General features: G+C 40.6%; 1 protein-coding gene across 2 annotated transcripts in view; it reads right to left on the minus strand.

Annotated features, from left to right (window-relative positions):
- GRIA3 (glutamate ionotropic receptor AMPA type subunit 3) overlaps positions 1 to 26,416 on the minus strand; it is a 303,894-nt gene that overhangs the window by 136,706 nt on the left and 140,772 nt on the right. For both annotated transcript variants that reach the window (XM_040999897.1, XM_040999898.1), the window contains exon 5: positions 10,821 to 11,008. In XM_040999897.1, coding sequence (XP_040855831.1) covers positions 10,821 to 11,008 — 188 coding nt within the window. The remainder of the gene's footprint in view (positions 1 to 10,820; positions 11,009 to 26,416) is intronic.

Consider the following 26,416-nt stretch of genomic DNA (forward strand, 5'->3'; position numbering starts at 1 on the left):
AGAGTCCAACTAGCAGAAGCCTTTAATTAATAGGAATTTTCCCCAGGCATTTTCCAGAAGGGCTGATGTGATATTTATATATACATATGTGGTACAGCTTTGATCAACCAGAAACTCCTATTAATGGGGACATTAGTTGTTCTGTGCTCTAAGGGGAGAAGTAAATGATAAACTTCCAGACTGTGTCCTGGCCTTGGGGTATATCATCTCAATCTCCCAATCATTTCTATCTGCAAGTCTCAGCAAGGCTCACTTATGTTGAGGTTTGCAAGAGTCTCAGTCAGCAAAGAAACATTAAATGATGTTACCTAGTCTGGCGATCTCTGAGAAAGCAGGGAAGTTGATTCATGTCCCTTTAGATAATATCATATTCTACCTTCGACAATTACTGTGTTGCTTTACCTCCTTATTAGATTGGGAGCTGCCTCAGCAGGGAAGATATATCCTTCCCCGTACTCCCTAAAAGCTGGATCTAGCACCGAGTAGGACAAAATGGGTTGGGGACTCGATTAATCGATCGATTGATATGTCTTGAAATGAATTTGCTACCTTGTTTTTCACTGTTCTGGGAATCACAGGCTACTGTAATTGGAAGAGACCATCCTATTTACCACATTCATTTTACAGCTTAGGAAATGGCGACTTGGGGGAGATTGATTGTTTGAAATCATACTGCTTGGGCCAAGAACCCCGTCTATTGCCCTAGGGCTTCCATACTCTGCTTCACAAAATGTCAGGGTGTCTTCAGGCACCCTAAGGACTCTTCTGAAGTTCCCCAAATAAAACTCAATTTGAATTTGTGTTGATTTTTTACAATGAAAACCTTCAAACCTCGCAGAAAATAATCAAGCAAATAATGAGGTATCACTTTTTTTTTTAATGGAGAGAGGAAACTGTTGGTAAAGTAGGAACATTTCCTTTTTGAAACCAAAGCCTCTATCATCTGAAATAAACAAGAGTCGTGCTGATTCAAAGTAATGATCTTGAATGAGTTTTTTCCTCTTTATTTTCCCAAAGGGGATTTGCTTCTAAATAGTCTCAAAGCTAGTCTAGCTAGTCGAATGTGAAGTATGACCAAAGAATCAGGTCATCTTTAATAAGCCCAAGATAAAATCCCTAAATATAGAATACTGATGTCTGCTACTAACTCCTAGGATAAATTTCTTTGCATTTTAGGGAACATGTTTATATAAGTTGGCCAGTGGATGTCAAAGTCACTAACATGGTGAAGTGAAGTAAAAGCTTTTTTTTTTTAACTGAAAACACGGAGTCCCCTCATTTTAGAGTCTGGAGGATATGAGGTTAGACTTCAGAGAAAACACAGGTTTTGCGAGGGGGCAACGTTGCGTCATTCAGAGGTGAATTCATGCATATTTAGACAGTCCAATGGATGTTAAGCAATACCATCAAATCACTGTGTCATTAAGACAAGAAACAGAGAGCACTGGACACCTTGATTAGTTGAGTAATTAAAGGAGCTCCTGAAAGGAGTGAAAGAGGCAGACAATTTGTAGAGAGAATCTTAGATTGGTTGGAGGCAGGGAAAACAGAGGAACAACCTGGTAAAACACAGCAGGAGATGAGCTAATGTCAATGGGTATGTCTGGCTATGTATTGATTGCTATCTGCAAACTAGCTCATTTGGAGATAGGTAGCAGGAAAAGCAAAGAGGGCCTTAATATGTACCTGGGAGAAGACAAAAGAGACACTTTATAGATTCTGGAAACATTTGGACCTTATATTTTGTGATTACTGACATGAAAAGAAAGCTCTAAGCTTTTTCCAATTCCTTTTATTCAACCAGAACTTATATACCTAGGCTGATAGTATTTTGCACTTGTCAAGATGCTATACTTCAATTTGATTCATATTGCTAAAGTGCTATTAAAGTTTTCAAGAGAAGGAAACATAGGTATAAATGGAGAGAAGGAAGAAGGGAACTTTGAAGAAAGGCATGTGGACTTTGGTTTCATCCGATAGTGCCTAGCGTTGTGAATGTATGCATCTGTGTGATGCTTTCCCCTCAGAACTCCCATTTGTGACAGTTTTCCATGTCAGTTACAGTGCCCATTCTAGAGATCTCCTGCATATGCAGCAATTTTTCAGGTATCTTTGTCATTCAAATATTCTCTAAGACTTCTTACCAGCTGACCATTCCAGGCTGGTAAAGAAATGGCACGCTTCTTGAGGGCTCTCTCTGGAACTAGGCTCAGTCTCTGGCTCTGCCCCCTCTCTCCCTAGGGGGAGTTTGGCCATGGCGCTTGGGTGGTGGGAGCTTCTAGCAGCGTGGTGGTGGCTGGGGTTACCTGAGCCAGGTCGGACTCAATGCTTGGAGCCCTGGCCATGGTCACCACTGCCATGCAGTGAGCAAATTCTGGGCTTTGGGTTGCCAGGGCACCAGGTGGTGCTGGGCTCCACCCACTAGCCAGCCAGTGGCAAGCTCTAGGGTCTTGGGGCTATGTAATTGCTGTTGAGGGACACCCATGGGTAAGGCTACTGTGCATGCAGGTGAGGAATGAATCCGGTGTGACTTCAACAATGGGGTCACTATACTTGCAGGTAAGTGAGGGGACTGAAAACTAGTGGTTTAGAGGGGAGAGTCCATAAGATCTGTTTGGGTCAGACTGATCCACCAGCCTACATGGGAGTCCTGAGATGGGCTTATCACAAACATAGCTGACCACCACTCGCTAGCCCACATGAAAGCTATGGCTGAGGGGCCTGTTTCGCAGGGCTAGATCACAGTAGCTGACTGAATGTCAGAACTGAGGACAGGTCATATTAGGCAGGGTCATGACACTAACCAGCACACGAGAAAATCAAGTCTGGGGGGTAAATTCTGTGGGGGATAAGTGGGCCCAAACCTGTGGAAATAGAAGTTCTGCTGATTAGCTCAAGAGTTGGGGTGGTGATGGGCTGAACTATGTGTGAACGTGGAACCTGCCAACACTTACAGGTCCTGGGGCTGAGAATAGGCTGGGTAGTTCTAAGCTGCAGCATCTGCATGTGCATCCTAAAACAGGGTGTGTGGCAGGCCTGGCTGCAACATCCTCCAGCTCATAAAAAAGGCAAGACAGAGAGGCAACCTATGTCAGGCACATGTGAGATCTGGGTCAGGAATTGGGCCAAGTGGGGGAACCTGGGAAACTCCCCTATGGTGTCATAGCTCTCATGTGTGAGCATGTGGTCCAGGTCTGGGTGTTGGGCAGCCTGAGCAGGGTAACTCCAACTGTTGGCTAATGTGTGGGTTGGTTTTGGAGGGGGGTGGACCTGGCCAGGCCAAGCAAACCTTAAACTCACAGGCAAGAGCAGAAACCAGGCTGGAGCACAGGTAAAGCTGGACTAGGTTGCCACACTTAGCAGTTTGCATGAGTCAGGGATGGGATGAGCATCAACTGGAACAGTGCCAGGTTCCAGCACCTGCCAGTGAGTGGGGGGACTGGGGGCAGGCTGGATCAGGCCAGGCTACATCATCCAAGGCAAAGGCCAAGCTGGGTCAGAGCAACCACTGGCACATGCAAGATCTATAGCTGAGAACAGACCTGGTTGGGGAGCTAAGGGGACGCCCTGGCTGGGTTGTGGTTTTCTTTTCTGAATTCTAATTGGTTAGAGCTGTACCTGACACAGTGCCACTTGCATTTAGGTTATTCCTCTTAAGGCAAAGAAGAAATGGGAAACAGTGTGGGTTTTTTGTAGTTCTTTACTGGAGAAGGAATGCATGCAGATGGAAATGCTAGCTGTACAAATGAAGGTACTTCAAAAAGTTCATGAAAAAATGGAATTAAAAGGAAGCTTATCTTGGTGCAGAAAATTTTAAATCCATGTATATGTAAGAACCTTCAAAATGTTAATTGGAATACATGGTTGAAAAAGCTATGCGCAAATTTCCAAATTTTTGCATCAAAATAAACTTATCTTTTAATTCCATTCCCCATCAACTTTTAAAAGTACCTTTGTGCATAAGACTCTGAGGAAAAGTGTTTTTTTCCATTTATTTCTACACTTGTGGGGCCCATTCCATAGTTAGATTGTTTTTAACACCATGGGCAAGTGAATCTGTTCATCCTAAGTGAACTCTTCTCCAAAGGGTAGGATTAAGGGGCATATTTTCAATTCCATGTGTTAATGGGCTATGGCTCCTCATCTAGTAGGGAAGATATCTGTGAAATGCTTGTGGCATAAACAAAGATGCCCCCGGCCTCGTTGGGATGCCTATATCTCATAACTTCTTGGATGCCAAGCTGATTAGTGCAGTGTTTATGAAGCAACATCTGGAATCACACTCCCTGGGTTCAAGTTCCATCTTTACCTCTTCTTAGCAGTATGACCTCTAAGTCTCAACTTTCTCATCTGAAAAATGGAGCTAATACTGCCATTTACCTTGTGGGGATGATCTGAGGCTTAACTCACATGAGGTACACTAGGGTACTGCAAACAGTTTATGGACAAATGATACTAAAAGGTTTATCTCAGTGTGTAAACCTTTAAATCTAGGGCTATTTTTAATGCATATTTTCTATGAACTTTGGAAGTACTCTTGTATGTACACAAAGGCATTGCCTAAAGCAGTGTACAGACCATAGTAAGCACTTAATGTGCAACTGTTCACTAAATATGTCCAGTTTGCCTATGTAGGTGAAAGGTTTAGTATCTTTTACTGTTCCAAGTGACACTGAAAAATCTAGTTTACATGTTACCCATTATCATCATGTCAAAGGGAAAAAAATGGGATCTTAAAACTAGTTAAACAGTAATATCTATGCATATCCCAACTCTTTGTTTTTAAGATATAAACTTCTGTTGAACTGCTACCTTGGAGAAGCCATGAGGACACTGCTCTGGAGCAGCAGTTTTCAAAGAACTTCATACAAGCACAGGAACTTGGCGTTGGTGAGCAAATGGCTGTGGTTACTGCGGGTGTATGGGGATTCAAGCACTGTGCTAGAGGTTCTTCGCGTGTTTTCTCATTTGTATCTACACAACAGCCATGAAAAGAAGCACTGGAATCATTCTTAGTGTGAAAATCGAGCCTCTCCTGTGTCACACAGAGTGAAGATGTGACAGAGATAGGAGTTGAAGTCATCTATGTCATTCCCAAGCATGGGTTTCTCAACTCTACAAGATATTCCAGGAGGAAGGGCTGTTAGCCCAAAGTATCTAATGAACTGGTACGTCAGCAAAATGTTCTACCAGGAATAATGAGAGTAAGGGCTAAGACAAGCAGGAGAGGAACTGGACAATCCCACTGTCTGCTGAGCACAGGATAAGGCAGGGAACAGGAACAGCCTTAGCAGTTTTGCTTTCCTTGCCACAGATCTGACTGTTGGCCACTGTGCACCGGTAACCACAATTGCTAGTCATGTTGTACAGGGCGTCCTGTCTCCACTGTCTTAGGGCTTCATACTTCAGAAGGGCCTCTAATTAGTGTTTCCTGTTTCAATTGCTAACTTTAGAAACCTGCTTTAGTAACTTGAGTATTTCATGTCTTAAAACTACCATCTTTTCTTTTTAAAGATTTATTTTTATTGGAAAGGCAGATGTACAGAGAGGAGGAGAGACAGAAAGATCTTTTCGATGATTCACTCCCCAAGTGAGCGCAATGGCCGATGCTAGGCCTATCCGAAGCCAGGATCCAGGAACTTCTTCCAGGTCTCCCACATGGGTGCAGGGTCCCAATGCTCTGGGCCATTCTTGACTGCTTTCCCAGGCCACAGGCAGGGAGCTGCATGGGAAGTGGAGCTTCCAGGATTAGAACCAGCACCCATATGGGATCCTGGGTGCATTCAAAGTGAGGACCTTAACCACTGTGCCACTATTGTGCCCGGTCCAAACTACCATCTTTGAAGTGACACTTAGAGTTCCTAAAACAAAAGTGACTTAAGGTCACTTAAATGACCTGTTTCAGGACAAGTGCCACTTTTACATCATCTCCAATGACGTGATTTTAACCTGGGATAATCTCCAGGAAAAATCATGTATTCTGGAATTTCCCTGGTAGGAGCATTAAATACATGGGTTTGGGTTCCACTCAGCACAAGCTATAATTCAGACAGATGGCATGCTGAGATTTATTTTGGAAATACCTACGAAAAAAAATTAAATCTTGGTAAAGACTAACGATACAATGTTTACATCTCTATATGGGGGCAAAGTTTTAGATAGTTTATGGGTATGCAAATTAGGAAATAACCCTCTCCTGTTCATTTAGTAAGTTCTCTAGGAGCTGGCATTGTGGAATAGTGGGTTAAGCCGTTTGCAGTGCTAGTATCTTGTACCAGAGGGCTAGCCTGAGTCACAGGTGCTCAGCTTCTGAGCCAGCTACCTGATAAAGCATCCTGAGAGGCAGAGACTGATGCCTCAAATGGTTGGGTGCCTGTCGTTCAAGTGCAGACTAGGATGCAGGTCACGGCTCCTGGCTTCAGCCTGGCCCAGGTATGGCTGTGGTGGCTTTTGGGGAATGGAAGACTCTTCTTACTCTTTTTCGCCATTGCTCTTTGAAACCAACCAATCAATCAAGCAAGCTTAAAAAAAAATTCTCTGAGGATCTTTACTTGCCAACATAAGGGGTATCTAAGGATTTTATATATTTTTTGAAAACAAGAAAAAATGCTCTAAATCTGATATTCCGCTGATTTAGTCTGACCTCACTTTTATATACCCTGAGCTGGTGAGATCTTACTTGCCTCATGTTTCCGCCCTCCTTTATAATGAGTTCTTCCTGTTACTGATTCTCACTCTAGTCTAGTTAAGCTCATTTGCTTCGCTACAGTCCTTAAGTATGCAGAACAATTGGTCAGTGCCCTCTTTATGGTAACTTTCTCTACTTGAGGACAGTGATTAAACTGCCTCTGGGCTGTCTTTCGCCAGGCTAAACAACTCCAACTCATTTAGCCTTTCCTCGCAGGTCCTATTTTCCAAAGCTTTAATCATTTTTGCTGCTCTTCTTTGGATCGTCTCTAATTGCTTTGCAACTGTTTTAAGTGTAAACTGATGAGCAGGCCAAATCCGGGACTTGGCATCTGCTGAATATCTATTTAATGAGTGACTTAGAAATGAAGGAGAGCAGTGCCAGCGCGGGGGCAAGAGCACTGGACCAGGAGTCAGAAGACTTTGGCCCGTACTCTGCCAGACAGCTGCATTTGGACAAGCCCTCTGAATGTCTCAGTGCCTCACCATCATCTGTAAATGTGAGATAAACCTAACTACACCTGCCTGCCCTCCAGGGTGAAGCCCAAATTTGCTAATCTATGGAAAACACTTTGCTGTGGCATGAAAACGCCATACAAACTTGTGTTACTTTCCTAAATGTTTGGTATATACTAACTCACAAAGGTACAGTTGTCCATTTTATTGTGAGGAAGTGGAGGTTCCGAGAACTAAGTTACTTGCCTAAGGTTGTATGGGTAGGCAACAGAATCCTCGGAGAGGCTAGCTGCAGGGTCCATGGTCTGAAATGGTATGCTCTGCTGCCCCTCTTAATAGGAACTACTGTTTCAGTAAAGCTTTCTCACTTTGGGGGAGTCATCTTACTAGGTACATACTACTGGAGTGGAGAATCTGTTTGGTCATGAGGAGATAACTCATTGAGGGGAAACCCCTTTCAAAACTTAGTGTCCAGATTAATTGTTGAATCTATGTAGCAATCTGTTCATAGGGAAAGCCTCATGAGCACAATATAGGAATGCTATGTTGGGGCAGGTCAGTGTTACACCTCCTTTACTATAATCCAACCTTCCTGTAGGAAGTACTCTTAATTATTAAACTCAGGATATATGATGTCTAAATGTTAACTGTAAGAACCAGTGGCCCTTTGTGAATTCTTCTAACTGTAAATTTAGAATGCATCCTTTGCAGATGAACTGGGAAAGGAAGATATTAAGGACAGATTAGTACCTAATCCAGTCTTTTTTCATTACTGTAATCTGAAGGGCTGAAAGACATTTAAAAACAGCTTTGGAAAGACGTGGTGAAAGAATTTTGTCTTTCCTCATAAGTGAAGATTCACTTGGAAAATCAGAATTCATATTAAGATATGCGAAGGCTGTATTGTATAACACCATATTGAAGATCTGATTATACTTGAAAAATTACACCATACTGAAGTATGTTCACTAACACCTGTTGGATACTGAGTACAGTGTAAAGGGCTTCAAGATAAAATTTGATTTATTAGGAATAGTGTGATAACAATAAAGCAGGCACTTCAGTAGTGGTATGAAACATTATTTTTGTGGGCCACAGTACAAGTTTCCTTCCATGAAAATGACCTCAAACAAAGTTGAAAACACACTTGCAGTGTGAGGTCATCTCTCCCGAAAACTTGGTATCAACTAAATTATAAAGGTTGTCATTCTAGCCAGGATCTTTCTAGAGAATTGTGGTAAGTTTGCTTGGAAAATGCTTAAGAACCAGCAAGAAAAAATGTTTTCTCTAAAGAAATATCTTGTTAAAGTTTTGCTTTCTTTAAAGGGATATTTATTCTTATGAAGAAGAAATAAATTATGTCGAATTCATGTTATTTTTGAGATAGGCTTAAACAGAGAGCCACCATCTAAGACTGCTCTGAAACTGTGTCCTTTAACAATCACATCTTGTGGCTATAGCCACTTTTTGCCTTCAATGAAAATAATGAAATTTCAGTGAAACATACTGAAAGGTACTTGTTCAATACCCACCCCTCCATCCATGCATCCATCTGATACTATGTGCCAGATACTCTGTTGAACACTGGATCTATAACAGCGAGAAAGATAAACCTGATCCCTGTCAAAGAAATCATGGCTTGGTAGGGACTCCTGAAGAGGAAGGGGAAAATGTGGGTTGATGATTTTGTGACAGTTTTTTGAAAGAGGGAAAAGAATAAATGAAATGAACTCTACCTCTTATCCACGTGTTGCTAAAATGTTTCTTTGTCCATTTTCCCTGGAAAACTGTGTGGCAAATATTTTGAGGGTTACTGTGCATATGTAAGAGAGTGAGACAAGAAAAGTGAGCACAGAGTTTTGAAATTAGGGTAATTTAGTTTTCCTAAGAGTATAGGGTAATACTCTTTAGTCTTAGATAGCATTTTATATCTTTGAAAGTAATAATATCAGTCACATAAGGTAAAGCAAGTTTTATTTTCTCCATTATGTAGATGAGAAAACTTCAGTACCTGCAGGCCCATAGCTGCATAGAATTTCCAGTTCTACCCACTGCCTTTTCTATCATATCCTCTTAAAAAAACCACAGATTTGGAGTATAAGGGCCTATAACAGTCAAAGGATTTAAGAGGATATAAGATATGCAGAAAACCGATGTCACCAATAGCAAAGAGGGAAGGTAAAGAATGACAAGGAGGATGTTCCCTTTGCTTTGGACTATTAAGTAGGTCACCCACTAAAGGGTTATTTTGGTATGAAATTGTAGAGGGCATGTAGTACACATACCAGCATCCCTGACCTGATTCTTCACTTTCAACATCTAAGAAAATCAAAGGAATTTTTGTTTTATTTTTTTGGTGGAGGGAGGGTGTGGGGACAAGAGGGTCATTTGAGTATCTCAAGGGAATGTTAGTTGGGAAACTTGATCTAACCAGGCTACTGTTCTAGATATTCTGTGAAGTGTGATTCAGTACAGCTGATGCTGTTCTTAAGGAGCGGATGGCTTTGTGTATCTAACATGCACACTGAGCATTTTTCCACCCTTCTTCCCTCCCTTCTCCTCTTTCTCTCCTCCTGTTCTCCTGCCCTCCCCTCCTTTTCCTCTCCCCTTGCCTTCCTTTCCCTTCATTCCTTTCTTTTTTTTTTGTTTTACCCTTTTTCACATACTCCTCAGATGGTGGCATATTTGACAAATTATTAATGTTTAATTCACTGTAAAGCAACTCTCCCAGGAAAGGAATGCTCACTGTAATTTCAATCTCCGAAGCTGTTTTGGCCCCCAGGTATACTGGGATTGAATTAGAATGGAAATGTTTGCCTTTATGGCAGCAGAGGTACTTTATGATTAACTGGCAAATTGAGATGTCTAAGGGAAATAATACACTTTTACCACATTTCAATTTGACTCTTTACCCTAAACAGCGTCCATTTGGCTTAGGGTGAAACATTTCTTCCAATATTTTTGGCCTGGAATTTCCATATCAAAAATTTAATATGGAATACAATTCGGCCCATTGAATTTTGCCCCTTGGACTTTTTCCTTTTCACTTTGCTCATGTTTTAAAACGGTGAACATCTTTGCTCATACGCCATCTTATTTTTACAAATGACCTTACATTTCTTCCTGTCACTCCTCACACCTGAGGGATAATTTACAGAAATATTGACCAATCTGACCTTAGTGAATACTGTTGTGACACTTTGCCTACACATACTCATCAAGACTGGCTGGTGATTTCATAAAGAGTCTTGGAAGTGTGCACAGAGTCTAGTAATGAGGCACTTGCTGCAAAATCCTACCCTCTGCCCTGCCTAATCCTTCATCTGTCCCATTAATGGGAATAGGTATAGAGAAGGAAAGATGTTACTTTCAAATAGTTATCTATGAAATAGAGGTATGGAAGGCTGTTATTTATCTGATAGGCAGCGTTAAATGGCAGAGGCTTCCAGATTAATCATAGCATGCAATTTTCTACAGTTTAGATTTTTCTTTTCTTTTCTTCTTCCCCTTCCCCCAAACCCTGTGATCACTGAGGTGGGAAAAAGGATTAGAGAGACTATCAAACACTGTTGGCACCCAGAGTCTGCTGGCTACTTAATTTATTAGCAGATCTGGGAACTGCCTCAGGTTGATGATTTAACATTGTTGGCTGGGGATGGAATAAATCTCAAACATACCTGTTCCAAAATTGTGTTAATCCTTTCAACTTCACAGTCAATCAGGTATCGCTTTTCCTGCCTCCTGTCCATTTCTTCAATGATGCGCCTGAATTCTTGAACGTCCTTTATGTTTCCCACAGACCTTGCTGTCACTTGCCAGTTGTTTTGCACTGCTGCTTCCATGATCGCTTGGAGGATGGAAAATCCTGAAAAAAGGAAAGCAGCTATAATGACTTTTTTTAATTAAAAAAAATCTGTAAGGCATTAAAGATCCTACTGAGTTGCTTTCAGTGGCCCAATAGGTCCCTCTCAACCTGATCCACTGTTGGGGAGCAAGTTTGCTGCTGATAACCTCAGCTCCAACTAAACCATTAGTATCTGCATTTTGTTTTATGGGAAAGAAGATTCTATAGTTTGTGAGGCCCAGCCCAGCCCAGCCCATGTGTTTCCCTAAGAAATCACAGCCAAATTATAGTACTTCATTGTTTTTATTGATGTGTATTATCCAAATATATGAGGAACGAATGACAAAATCTTATTGCTATTTCTGGCTGCAGTTTTTCTGAATGCATTTGAAGGTCATTTCTTTCATCTTTTACATAAGTATACTTCTGTCCTAGAAACCACTTTAGTGAAGACAGAGTCTTAGTATGCATGTCAAGTAGCTGACCTATGCATGGACATAGCTAACAAGGTAGATGATATCTCCCGAGTAAAATATATCTATAAAAGCTGGACAGTCTATAACCAAGGTATTATATTTGTCCCTTGATCACAGTATACTGACAAAGCTCAATCATACTAGGGCTTCATGAGTTCATCTTTTTTCTCAGTTAAACTTTCCACAAACTCTTAGTTTTTTTTTTCTTTTTTTTTTTTAGTTAATTTAACTTGGACATCTGTTAGCATCTGACATCCTGCATCTATCTTGAAAGAGAAAGAAAAGATCTGATGCTTGAACTTTGGATAATGTTTTTGGACTTGGGGTTTGAGAAGCTGGCTTGAAGAGCAGTATATCATCAACGTGAACCACTAGGAGAACATAAGTTTTTTTTTTTTTAAGATTTATTTTATTTTCATTGGAAAGGCAGATATACAGAGAGGAGAGACAGAGAGGAAGATCTTCCGTCCGATGATTCACTCCCCAAGTGAGTGCAATGGGTAATGCTATGCCAATCCAAACAAAGCCAGGAGCCTCTTCCGGGTCTCCCACGCGGGTGCAGGGTCCCAAAGCTTTGGGCTGTCCTCGACTGCTTTCCTGGGCCACAGGCAGGGAGCTGGATGGGAAGTGAAGCTGCCAGGATTAGAACCGGCTCCCTTATGGGATCCTGGGGCATGCAAGGCAAGGACCTTAACCACTGCGCCACTGCGCCGGGCCCCATAAATATTTTCTATATCATTGTCTCTTAGTGCATCTGTATTTCTAATATCATTTCAAGCATATAGTTTTGCTTCTGGTATGATTCCTTAATCTAGTATAATTCCATCAATATAGATATCATTTCATTGAAGTAGTGTCAAAAGCAGCTCTATTTTCCCACATAAATTTAAATAGTTTTTCATTTATTGCCAGGTAATGACACATGGGAAAGGGTGATATAAATGCTTGGCAAAACCAGAATTATGTGTGACATAATTCAGTAACCGCAGCAGCAGAGAATGGAGGAATATTCTTTGAACATAATCCAAGTCCTATGCTTCTGGGGCTTATCCTGTGGTATAAGCAGGTCAGTTTAGAATCTTCTTCACTGTATTGAAAATGGTATTGACATTTGGAGAGCATGCTTCAGGGAGATGGCAGTGGTGACTCAACTGGTCGTTACAACTCCTTTGTGTACTGCCTGTATACAGGAAGAGAATCACAAATGAAAACCCGAGTACTTGGTAATTTCCAAATGAGCCATTTCAGAATAGGAGCTCAAAATTACAGATCACGATACATTATCGTTGCTTTAAATGTTAATTCTTACTCTTTTAAAACCAGCCACACATTTGTTTCTCAGATTTACATTTTTGTGTGTGTGTGTGTGTTTTTGATGTGTTCTCTGCTTCAGTGGGAGTTGAGGACACATGGTGGGCGAAGGCATTGGATTAAGAAAGAAACAGGAAGAAAGAAATTAAAGCATTTGAAAATCTTTCTTAAGCAGTGTACAATAAGACCTCATTATTTTGAATCTTACTAATTAAGAATTGATGAAAATTCAGCATTGTTGAATTTACCTCTGTGCTATTTATGGAGAAGCATTGGCTGAATATTAATGGTAATAAAATTACACAGGGTGCCTTTGATATGTTTAATGTAAACTTTTAGAAAATTACTTTCGTAAAATACCAGTGTTCATGCATTGAGTCAAAGTCTCCATTGTTGTAATTTCTACATGTTGGAACCTTTTCCATGTGACAGTTCTTCATGTTTTTAAAGGCAATTAGCATGTCTCCCTTTAACCTTTTTTTTTCCTTCTGGTAAGAGAGGTCGCAATCTCTTTAACTGTTACAACATGATAGATTCCTGCATTGTTCTGTCTATTCTATGGATATGTGTCAATGTTTAATTGATCCTGATATTTCAGATGTAATCTGACCAATGTGGATGATAATGGGATTATGGGTTGCTTTGATATGGGTCATTATTCTCACAGCCTAGGTTTTCTAACACATTGTAAAAATGTTTATTTATTCATTTTTTTATTGTTGCTTACATTGTATTATGTGGTACAGTTTTATAGGCGCTGGGGATTCCCCCTACCCCTCCCACACCCCTCCCCCCATGGTGGATTCCTCCACCTTGTTGCATAACCATAGTTCAAGTTCAGTTGAGATTCATTCCTTGCAAACACATGCCTAGCATAAAGTTCAGCGTCTTATTGTCCAGATAAGTTCAGTGGCCTCTTGGGGAGACCTTCTCTGGTCTGAAGGTAGGTCTAACAGAGTAAAGATCCGGTCAGTTAAAAGCCCCAACAAGACCTCAGTATCAATATACAACATTATGGAATTAATTGACATAGTATTGGGTAAACAATATGTTAAAAATAATGCAAGTTCCATTCTTCGAAACATCTGGGTTGAGACAGTATCAATGACAGGTTCAAAAAATAACAAACAGCCAAACAAAAAATTACAGGTTAAATCAAGGCAAACATGTGGTATCTAACCTTTTGGGATTCGCTCATTTCCCTTAGCATTATAGTTTCCACCAGCAATAGCACTCCTAGGAATATATCCAAAACACCTGTTTTACGACAAACCAACATGCATCCCTATGTTCATTGCAGCACAATCAGTAATTGCAAAAACATGGAAACAACCGAAATGCCCATCAGCAGAAGATTGGATAAGAAAGCTTTGGTTCATCTACTCCATGGAATACTACTCAGCTATTAAAAAAAAACAAAATGCAGTTCTTTGTGGCTAAATGGGCCCAACTGGAAACTATTTTTTTTTTATCTGAAAGGCAGAGTTACAGGGATAAGGGGAGAGAGAGAGAGAGTGAGAGAGATCTTCCATCCGTTGGTTCACTCTGCAAATGGCTACCATGGCCAGAGCTGGGCTAGTTCGAAGCCAGGAGCCTCTGCAGAGTCTCCCAGGTGGATTCAGGGGCCCAAAGACTTGGGCCCTCCTTTGCTGCTTTCGTAGGCTGCCAGCAAGGAACAGAATCAGAAATGGAGTAGCCAAAACTTAAACCAACGATCATATATGATACTGGTGCTGCACGCAAAGGCTTAGCCTGACCGCGGCACTGGCTCTGACAGCTAATGCTTTTACATATTTAAGTTGCCAAACTACGTTTGCATCAAGCTTGGATTCAATTAAAACATGACAATTCTTTCCATAAAACCTGTGCTCTGAAACTCAGTGTCATGATGAATTTGATTCTAACTTCTTTCTCCTGTTTTTTCAATTCCTCAATCTGTTCTATCTCCCATTTTCCCCCTATTTTCACATGTTTTTACATATGGAAAATTATTTCACCATTCACTCAGTGCCTTTACTGTTACCCACTCAGGGAGGCTGCACCCATCTCTGCCTTTTGCTGCTAGCTGTAGGTCTTTCTTGAGGATCTTCTTTCCCTCTTAACCTTCATTGAGCTTTCTTACTAACTTCCCATTAAGTTCTCCAATGATGAATGGATCCAAATTCAAGGTAAATCAATTACAACCAGCAGAGAACCTTATTTAAAGACTATATTAAAGACATTTACAAAATCAAAGTAAAACTGAACACATGTGTGTGGAGGACTATATTGCTGTTAAAAAGACAGCTAAATCTGTACATAGTAATATGGAAAAAAATTCTTTGATGTATATGACATACTACATACTGTGTAAGAATAGAAGAAAGCAAGCTTCAGAATAGCATTTACAATATAATCACATTTTTATTTAAAAAAAAACCCACAGGTTTTTATATATGTACAGAAAAAGCCCTAAAGGAATTGGCAGAAGTTAGTTCTGAGGTGTGGGATTACCAAGAGCTTCTAATTTCATTTATTTATGTAATGTTGGACTCTTTTGCAAGAAGCAGGCAATATTGTCTAAGTTCTAAAACAATAGAGAGGAAAAAGTGTCTGACTCATGCAGTTTGTGGTGCCTGAGCCCCTGGTATTCACGGATGGCAGGTGTGCCCTCCTCTGTGAGCTGCCTGCTGCCACAATCAAGAGGCCTTTTAATAAACACTGATTTTTGCACAGCCTTTCATACTTTTGGTCTTTGAACCACATAAATGCATTCATTATTCAAAAATTAAGCAGAAAAGACACACTAATTTTTTAATGAGTGTGTGTCAGGGACTTCTGGGCTAAAACCTGCTCACATTATTTTTAAGCAAGCCAGAAATGTGGCTTCCCACTGCCATGTCTTTTACCAAGCTGGGCATCTCTATGTTGGCTGGAGTATGTGGTTGTGCACTCTAGGACTCTGCAGGTTGTGGTCACCTCACTTCAGTACATGTCAGGGAGCAGTCCAAGAAATGATTTTGTCCTCATATCTAATTTATTATTGTTTGATTGTTGGATGTGGCAGCTGAACAATGAGAGTAAATAGGGGCTTGAGGGAGAACAAAAATGGGGGAAAAGGCCTTGGGAGGCAGAACAAAGACAGGCACCAGTACTTGTAGGTGGTGAGGTATGAAGCAAAGCCCTGACTTTGTAAAAACAAGCCTGCTGTTTTAGCAGCTTCCCAATTGTCATCCGCTCTGTGTGAGCTTTAACCTGCCAAACATTGTCACACCAAACTCTACTTTTCTTTGAGCAAGAAATTCTCTCATCCTGATTCCAGACTACTGGAGCTTTCCACCTTTTTTTCCCCCTGTTTTAAGCAATGGGAGTTATCATATGGGTGATGGGTTCAGTGCTAGACTGTTCTGTGCACTTGGCCAAGATAACATAGGAGCCTGTTGCAATTACATGGCCATTACAGATGTTGAGCTGGGTTGCAGCCATTGGTGAACTAATCCTGCTGGGCATATTGCTAGGCTGCTCTTGGCAAATAAGCACACTATGTTGGTGAAGGCTGCTCTTCGCTGCAGGGATGCTGTGATGCCCAGTCTTCCTTTGGCACCACAGGACTTACTCCTTTTGTAACTGGGAAAACTGTTGGTTCAGGAGATTTTCCTGGCTATGGCTTTTGCCTCATTCCCAGGGCAGCATGCATTCAAATAACTAGTTGCCATGGCATAGACAGGCACAGTCACTTAACCTGCAATGGGATAACTCAAGCATCATCCCAACTTCAGAGGTCCCTGAAGGGCAAGGCTGAGGCCGTATTCTGATCGCACTACAGCCCATGTTCTGTGTCAGCTTAAATCTGCATAAGTTTGGTAATGGGAGTACAACCCAACAAACACTTTGAATGTGAATTCCCAAAGCATTCAGTCTGTGACTATTAGGTTGAGCAAATGACACTGATGACAGAAGACACAAAAATCTATCAAATCTGCAGTTGTCAAAATCATTATCTCAGAGAGAAAGGCTAAGATTTTGTTCACTGTACGAACAAAATGTAAATGCATTCCATGATGAACAAAGAGTGTGTCATCAGCGAACATAGAACAATAAATAAGATATTAATATATGGCTTGGTGATAAGAACTCCCAACAAAGAATAGAGGATGATCTTTTTTTTTCTGCTTACATCTTTTAGCAGCGATTGCCATCATCTGTCATTTTTCATAAGCCTGTACCACATCTCTCAGTATCACAGTATCTGCACTTCTGACATGATCTTGAACAATCCCCAAAGTGCCAAAAGTCTCTGATACTGATGAATGGGCTTCACATGAATGTTGACATTTATAGCAATTTGTGCTAGGCTGGGATTCTCAGAGGGTTTGCTACAAGACCCCCAAAGGCTTGACTGACCCTCTGGAAGTGTTCTAAAAAGAGGCAGGTTGATCTTTCCCGGAGGGTAATTCAATATCTGTCCAGTGGCCCATGCTAGAAACTGCCTTTCCAATACTTTTGGCTTGTAAAAAAGAGGCTCAAAGTTACCCATGAAAACTCTTGTGGCCTGTAATTATCACACTGAATCACAGCATTCCAGGCTACAGCATCTTCCCAAATGACTCAGGCAAGTAGGGTATGGCTTTTAAGGTGGTGTGGGGCTTTTTTTTTTTTTCAAATGAAGCTTTTATAGAAGCTGAATGTATTATAAACACAAAAGTGAAGTTCCTCTGGTTTGAGGAAGCAGTGTTTACAGCAGGGCAGTGACTTGCCCAAAACCACTCAGCTAACTGGGGATCAGAAAGAGGATTCAAATGGGAGAAAGCTGGTCTGCAGCTAGGGCGAGGCAGGTCAAGTTTCTAGGGCTCAGAGTTGAAGAAAGCACTTTCTCAGGGTTGTGCAAGTGCAGCCTTGCCTGCCTCAGACTAACTTTGGGCCTGCAAGCAAGCTTCCTGACTTCCAACTTAAGTGTGTGTTCAAGTATATAGGGCTGGCCAACCTGTTTTGTAGGTCTCATTTCAGGATGAGCCCTAGCCAGACGGTGAAGTGGAGTGAGCTGGTCTTTTTATGTGCGCTTTCATCTTCACCTTTTGAAGACACGCTCTGATTTCGCCATCTATCCCAAGCCAGGACTAGGCCTGTTAGTTCCATTTTCAGCTTTTTCTTTTTTCCTCCTTCCCCACCTCAAAACTTCCCTGTCCTTGCTCTAACTCTTAGCACATAGCCCTTTTCTGCGTGCCACCATAATAGTAGCAGCTCAGAGGATCATGTATGACACTTCCAGCTAACACAGTTGTGTTTTAGCAGCGACATTCACTTTGGTGAATTTGAAAAGGGAGGGCAAAGGGATGTTGATCATTGTTTTGCAGTTATTCAAAGGAGGCATATAAAAGCTGGTTGCATGCTATATGATATGGCATTTGATAAAGGTGATAGCTTACAGGAGCCTCAGGGGTGGGGTGAATTGGGGGAACCATGGTGAGATAGCTCCCTAGAGAGTCAGTATCAAGGCTGTGTCCTCAGCTGAATTCACCTGGAGAAAGCATTGTTTCCCCCAACCCCTCTCTCTCTGTCTTTGCCTACTTCTGTGGTTTTTCAAGCCTAGTTTTACATGATAGTTATCTTGAGAACTCTAAACTAATTGATAACCCCATCTCATTCAAGACCAATAAAACCAAATCTCAGGGAGTAAATCCGAAGGTTTGCTTTGTCTTAAGCCCCCCGTGGGATCCCCATTTACTGACAGGGCTGAGAACCCCTGAACTCATCTAAGGGTGAGCCCTACAAATGCAGTGCATGAAGCAGGGCTCGTTCCTTAGGGGACCTTTTCCAGGGCAGGAGAATTGTGGGTGAGAAAGGCTCTGTTCCACCTAGAAATCAGCAAAGACCCAGAAGAGGCAAGGAAAGAGGGATTGGACCCAGATTACAAATGGCCTCTTGTGTGTGAATGAGGAAACTGGGGACTCTGCGTGTATAGGAAGCTGACCCTCACCTACTCAAAAGCACTTTAGGAATGCCTTGCTTTTTCTGAGGTAGCATCTGTGTTCTTCTAAATGTAAAATTACTATGTGCTCATTTGGAACATTTGGGAAAACAGGAAAAAATGTGAAAAATAGAAAGTATGGATGATTTCCCTACTTTTTACTCTATCTTATGTATATACTTTGATCACTGACTTTGATCAAATTGATTATACTACTTGCACTTTGCCTTTTAAAAGTTTGGCATTATATCCTGCACAGTTTATTACATTAAGTATTTGTAATCATTTTAATGGCTACCTAATCTTCCATCACTTAGATACACTATATTTTTTTGAAATATTTCTTCTTAGTTAACATATTTTAATTTGTGCTATAGTCAAAGGCTTATTGATTATTATAATTAAGAGATTAAGAAATAAGAAGGCCATTTTGCAACAGGAAAATAGGCATGGGCTGTATATAGTAATCAGAAGAAAATATAGTCAACCTCACTCCATTTGTATAACTTAAGATGGTCACAGAATTCAAGCCATATTAGTATGTAATTTCTACTGATTTTTGGACAAATATTTAAAACAATTTTTGACATACAATAAAACAGAAGCAGTTCTTAGTTAATCATTAATTAATATGAGTAGTTTGTTTACTTATGATATCTCACTGTTATGAATGTGTGGTAACAATACTCATAAAAAATTTTGTCAAACTGTTTCCCTAGGGTGACCACTAGAAGAAGGAATACTGAGCCAAAGGCTTCTGAACGTTTTCTAAGCTCTTGATAGATATTGACAAATTGCCCATCGGGAAGATTGTCCTACTTTTTGTTCCCATCAGCAGAATAGGAAAGAATATTTATTTCTCTGCCCCTTGTCAGGACTGAATACAGTATTTGCCTACTTTGCAAGCGAACATAAGGATTCTGTTTTGTTGACATTTCTTTATTAGTGAAGTTAGTGATGTTTTCCCATTTTTGGTACTAGTTTATTCCTTATTTCGAATATTGCTTGCTCATTTCCTTTGTTCACATTTCTAGTGACAGTAATGGCTTTCTTATTTAAATGTCTGTAATACACACTATGTGCTAACATGGTTTATTTGATTTTTAATGCTGTATGTGATATATTTGAATGAGTAGAAGTTTAACATTCTCATGAAATTAATTTTCTTATTCATCAAAAAGAATCATTGGGGATATAGAGGCAAAGAAAATTTATTGTTCTGCTTCAATTCTGATGCTCTCCTCGACTTTAAAATCAAACTTTATAAGAACCACTCTCATTATTTACTGAAACTCCCATGGTTTCCATGGATGTTTACGTAAAGTTGTCTTGCATATTGTGACAGTAAAAGGGGAAGAATAAGCTAAAATGGATTGTGAAGGTGGCTTTTATCTCAGAAGTAAAGAGTGGAAAATAGAGGCAGAGGAAAGAGAGATACAATGAGCTCAGTTTAGTTGTTTGGCATTATATTTTACCACATCTTAGAAACCTGAAAATATAAAAGTGTGAATTCAGAGCCAGAGCTTCAGGGTATGCCTATTCATATTACAAAGTGTACTTTCCTTTAAAAATAATTCATGGAAAGATTCCCATTGCATATTTGAATCCACATTTTGTTGTTTTGTTGTTGCTTGTTTTTGTTTTAACTTGATTTAAACACTTTTGGTTTCCATCAAAATCACTGTAGTGATTGTCTAAACTTGAGATGCTAATGCAGAAGCTGTTCTGTATGAATGGAACTTAAGATGGGAAGATCAAAAACCTCTCTGTGTTTGCATATGGATGTCAGTCTGTGAATTTTATGAAACAGGATAAAAACAAATATTCACCCACACACAGTCCAATTTACCCTTAGCAAATTAAGATTTCCCTAAGGCCTTTGTTTCTCATCATTGTGTTTGTTTAAGCTTTTCTTTAATTAAGAGATGGCCCGCTGCAAGTCTTCTTTTCCTTGCAGGTGCATGAGTGAATGGGTCCTGCGCTAGTTGGTGGAATTGGTGCACAGAAGGTGCCCCTGATCTCACAGCCCTGGGTTTTCCTCTTTCCCATACAACTCCCCAATCCAACTCAAATTCATTACTTACATTAGACTATGCATGATTCATAACAGTTTCAATTGTCACTCCCCTCCATGAAAGATTCATGTTTAAAAATTAGAATTTTAAGGACTCCAAGTAAATGGAGCCACCTCTAATGGAAAAATTACAGACAACAGTTAAGTGATGAGTATTGTTTGGTAGTGTGAGGTATTTCACTTGAGGAGGCAGCTACTGGCTACTTGTCAAGTTTAAGATTGGCTCTGAAGCTGGCAGTGCCATTTAACCCTAACCTTTTCCAAGTTTGTCTTTCACCCTGTTCTTTGTTATGAACTCTGTCTTCCTGCTGGTGAATTATGTAGCTCCATTTTGCTCACCATAAACTGAGAAAATATGCCCAAATAGATGTGTCAGTTTTGTGGAGTGAAAATAAACTTGCTTTGCATTGTCAGCTGAAAGGAAATTTAGAAGACCATCTGGAGTCCATGTGTTTAACGTCTGGGAAAAGCAGAATAGGCGAAGTCTCTGATCCTCAACCACACAAGGTCTGATATAAACAACAACAACACAACAGAAAGCAAATGGAGTTTGGATGAATGGGAATAGAAAAGCTCTTGTGCATTGTGCCTTCATTGTTCTGTTGGGTGTCTGGGTAATTGGCCTGGAATAGGCTGCCTGCAATGCAAACTCACAGAGGGCAGAAGTCATCTCAAAGATGCTCTGTGGACTGCTGAGCACTTAATAGGTGTCACGTGATGATTGATCAGACCCAATAATAGGGTTTCTTAGATTTCCTCACTTGGCTTCTTAATCCTCTTGAAATAATTGATTTTTAGCACTGATCACATGACTGAGTCTGCCACCCAAGCAAATGGGGAGTGGTCTGGATAATAGCAGGAAGGAGGGAGCTAACCCTAGGTTTCAACTAGAGAATGCACTAGCCAGCTCTGATTGAGTTGTAATGGAAGGAAGACCTTTTGTGTAATTAAAAAGGGATCCACCTAACAGGTTGGAGGGAGTACTACCAATGGGCCAGAGCATGTCTTGTTCCCTGGTCCAATATTTCCTGTTGGAATCTGGTGACTACCAACGAGAGGACTGCCCACACTGGCTGCTTTATTTCAAGAAGATGAATTTTGATGAGGTTCCCACTAGTGGATGTGTTTTACATGGGCCTCCTACACTCTGAGCCTTATTTAATGCAAAACAGTTCATACTATAGCATGTGACTAAGGAATAGTAAAGTGAACTGATACAAGTGGACCTTGAATTCAGAAAATATGGTGGAACTTCAAGAAGTTTTTGGAAGACCTGGAATACATACATGCTTTGCTTTCAATAAGCAAAATTTCTCATCAGGAAAGTGACTAATCTTGGAATATTGTTCTTTACTCTCAAGTTTTAGAGAGGAGGTCTAAGACAAGACTTACCATTTCTCAGCTTTTGGGGTGAGGGATACGGATGATGACTAAGGAGAGGAGTAGCAAATGGAGAAAACTGTATACCAAAGATGAAAGGGATATGGATCTGTTTTCCGAGGTTTTTTCTGTATGTTGTGTCTGCCACAAGTGCTGGTACTTCTTGATCCTAATACTATTGGAAGGCTGTCAAAGACAATATTAAGGGCAAGCTCTTGCCTAGGGGATAGAGAAGGGCCAACGATACAGTCCTGAGGACAATAGAGCACACATTTTTCCCCTTAGGAAAGAAAATGTTTCCTTGGAATTAATGCTGTGGTCTAAAACCTCCTTGGGTAGATTCAACGTGGGATGTGCAAAGCTCACAAAGTCAGTCAGTACTTTCATGCTCCCGTCGACAGACACACGCAAAAAACCAAAACATGGAGTACCCACAAGAACGATTCACTTTGATTGCTTCCTTTCAAGTGAGTTATTCCAATGGGGATACAAGAATGGACTTAGCATTACAGTGGGGAGTTATAGGCTAACATTTCACCTTTTCTGGGCTTTGAGGTCCAGAAGCCATTGCTGAATCTTGCCTTATCTGCAGAAAAGTCAGACTGCTGACAGTGGTCAGATTCCTTCCAAACATCTTTGAATTCTCAAACATGAGAGTGAGAATTAATGATGACCTTGATATTTTCAGTGTATAAATGAGAAATGGAAGCACAGAAAGGGAAAACAACAGATCCTAAATCTGGCCATAAGCATAGCCCTTGTCTTGCTTTCACTTTTAATATTAGTATTAAATGGCATTTTGTTGTGATTTTTGTATAAAGACTCATTTTGAAATAGAGTAAAAGTTAACATTGAACAGGACTATTGGGACAGATATATTTTCTGCAACCTTGCCTCTAAGACTTCCATGACTTCTTTAAGGGCTCCAAACCTCTTTCTTTCAACATCTTTGCATAGAGTGACCAGGGCTCACTAGTAAATTTGTGGCCTAAAGTCCATTTTCTTCCTCAAATCTCTCTGGGCTTCCCATCTCTGGCTGACTCTGATCTGTGTGCGATTTAAAGCTCATGGCTTGGCTCCTACTGCTTCATCACACAAATTCTCTTACAGCTTCCAGCCTTTTCTGGCATCTGTAGCCTTTGATGATTTTTCCTCATTGCCCTCTCCACCTGCAAAAGCCTTACCTCTACTCCAACAACCTCTCATTCGGTGAGGTTCTATTCCAAATCCTTAACCCTGAGCAGAGAAGCTGATGGAGGTGGTGGCAAATGAGGACTTCAGGCCCTCACATCCATCTTTTCTCAGCTTGAAAATCTTAGGTTACAGATGATGAGGGTGATGTCTATAAGAGATTCATTCATTATTTGGATAAGTTTTTTTTTGTGTTGTGCTATATACATTTCTCACTATCTTTTCTTAGATTTTAAATTGCTTCTCGGCCTTTCGGCTAAGATCAAGTGCAGATTTTAAGTTGAACTCTTTTTCCTTTCATTGTTAGAAAGCATTTATTGACTGCCTACTTTGGGGCTGGTTGTTGTGATATTTGTACATATGACCACATTTAACCCTCTCAACAATGCTAAGCACTGAGTAGATATGTTTATTAACAGACAAGAAAATGGAGCCTTGGAGAGATCCGTGTTGATGAATAACAGCATGTAACTAGGACATTTTGGAGCTGAAATCTACATGCAGATTTGGGTTCCAAATACATACTCTTCTTTTCTCCTTTCATCAGCATGGCATTTCTGACATTTCTCAGACATGTGTAACTTCCCAGCATATTTTTTTCTGTGTTTCTCCATGGCAGGGAGATCTCTAGAATACATTATGGTGTTCCACTCAGAGACATTCCAGAATTTCAGGGGCCTATTGGGACCCATTCTATGCAACCATTTCAAGTAAATGATCAACAGAAATGGAAGTATGATTTTCCAGGTAATGGTCTATCATGAGTTAATGTTCAGCTTTGGGATTGAGTTGGAGTTACTAGATCCAATGGTTTTATCCTCATATATCCTTGCTTGTGTCCGCATTCATCTGTCACAGTCCCACATACTCCTTTGCCTCTGTTTCTCCTGACTTCCAGATTTCTGCAAAATTTTCTAGTTGTAAAACCTGAACATTAACCTGGACTCTTCCATTGCCATCGACATACATGGAGTCAATGTAATTGATGCTTCATATGTCTGCCACTTTCCTTACATCTCCACCAATACCAGCTATTTTGTTGTTACTGTTGGCAGATCCGTGGGCTACAGCAATAGCCCTCTCCCTTCCTTTCAAACTGCTTAGAAAACAAGCTTAAACTTTTCCACCCTTTGATTATGTTACATCCATGTTCATTCTCAAAATAAAAAAAAATTCTTTACCCATGGGATATGATTTAGAGAATGTGTCATAAATGTTTCAACCTCCTTGCAATTCAGGATTTACCTTTTCAGAAAGTCCTGAGGAGCTTACTGAACTGGGCATAAGCTTGTGATTTTTCTTTTCCATTCTGGGACCCAATAATATAATCTGTAAAATGCTATTCTATTTCTAGGGATAGCCAAAAGATTGTATAAATAAGTATTATCAAACAGAGTTTGGGGGCAAATCAAGAGAGCGCTATTTAGATAAGAGACAAATGGAAGCCAGGGCATACAAAGAAAAGATGATCAGAAATGAACACTTTGATTAAAACTATGGGACATAAAACAAAGAGATATTAAAATTAACACATCATTTGGCCTAGCCTCCTTTTCCACCAATGTCCTGATTACTCATAAGGTTGGCTCAGGCCAAGTGTTGTGGTGTTGGGGTGTCATGGTGCAGTAGGTTAAGCTGCTACTTGAAATAATCTGTACTCCTCCTTTGCCTGTCCAGCTTCTTGCTTATGTAGCTGGGAAAGCAGCATGTGGTGGGCCATGACTTGGTCTCTGTCTCCCATGTGGGAGAACTACATACGGTTCCAGGTTCCTTGCCTCTTTGCAGCCTGGTATGGTCCTGGCTCTCATAGGCATTTGGGGAGTGAATCAGCAGATGAAAGCGACTTTCTCTCTTTCTCTGTTTATATCACTCACTCCCTCCTGCTCACTTGGTCACTCTGCCTTTCCCATAAATAAGAAAATTGGTTTGCGCAGATGGAGAAAAAGCTCTAGGCCCTTGGGATTAGGTGGAATCTGACCTTAGTAAGCATCAAAGTCATGAACTTAGCTTCATTTTGCCAGAGGTTCTATGCAGATGACACGGTTATTTTAAAGCAACAACATGACTTTGAGTGTAGCAATTCTTCAGAAGCTAGAATCTGAGGGGTTTACAGATGGAGAACCTTAACTCACTTAAAGATGCCATATATAGTGATGACTGGTGCAAAGTGCACTAGATAGGAAGTCACAGGAATAAAATGAAATCTGCTTAGGAATCACAGAGCTAATATTCATAAGAATTGGAAGGGACTAGTTAGTTGTGCCCCAAAAGCTTCTCTGCTCATTCAGGCAGAGCGCTCAGGGATAGGCTTAAAATAGCAAAGTGAGTTTCTCTTGGCTGGAAATTTGATCCCTCTGGCCAGTATGCTAGGTCTTATATTGAAGAAGAGGTAGCATTCTAGGACTCTGTGTAGGCTCTCCAGGAGAGTTAAGTAATCAGCTTAGAAGTTCAGGGCTAGAAGACAAAAAAGAAATTGCCAATGAGGGATATTCTTTAGCTTGTGAATGCCGCCAGAGCCAGCAGTGGTTCAGACTCTGAGACTTGGTTCGGCACAGCCATTGGGTGGTGAGGGTATGGGAACATTCTGGATCCTCAAGTTGGCCTACTTTTATGCTGTTTTTGATTTGCTAGTATATTTTAAAACACTATTTGACAGCCCCCTTAGGCCATAAAACATGTTTATATTTTGCATTGAAAACACATAATTATGAGGCTCTGCAATCCTCTTACGGAAACCTTCCCATCTGTAGTATTTAACCCTGTAAATGTCAATGTGACAGTAGCCTGTCATTTGCAGCAACGTGAATGGAAATGGAAGTCACTGTGTTGTGTGAAATGAGCTGGCACAGAAAGACAAATATTACATGATCTTGTTTACACGTGGAACCTAAAAACACACTAAATATGAAAGTAGAGAGGTAAATATTGGTTCATCAGAGGATGGGAATGGTGATGGGATGGGGAACTATAGGAAAGAGGACATCTAGTTACTTTTAGGTAGGTGGGATAAATTTCAAAGCATGAATTATATAGCAGGATGACTACAGCTA

Source organism: Ochotona curzoniae, unplaced genomic scaffold, assembly GCF_017591425.1.
Source record: "Ochotona curzoniae isolate NIBS_2020 unplaced genomic scaffold, NIBS_Ocur_1.0 scaffold_1852, whole genome shotgun sequence".
Lineage (NCBI taxonomy): Eukaryota > Metazoa > Chordata > Mammalia > Lagomorpha > Ochotonidae > Ochotona > Ochotona curzoniae.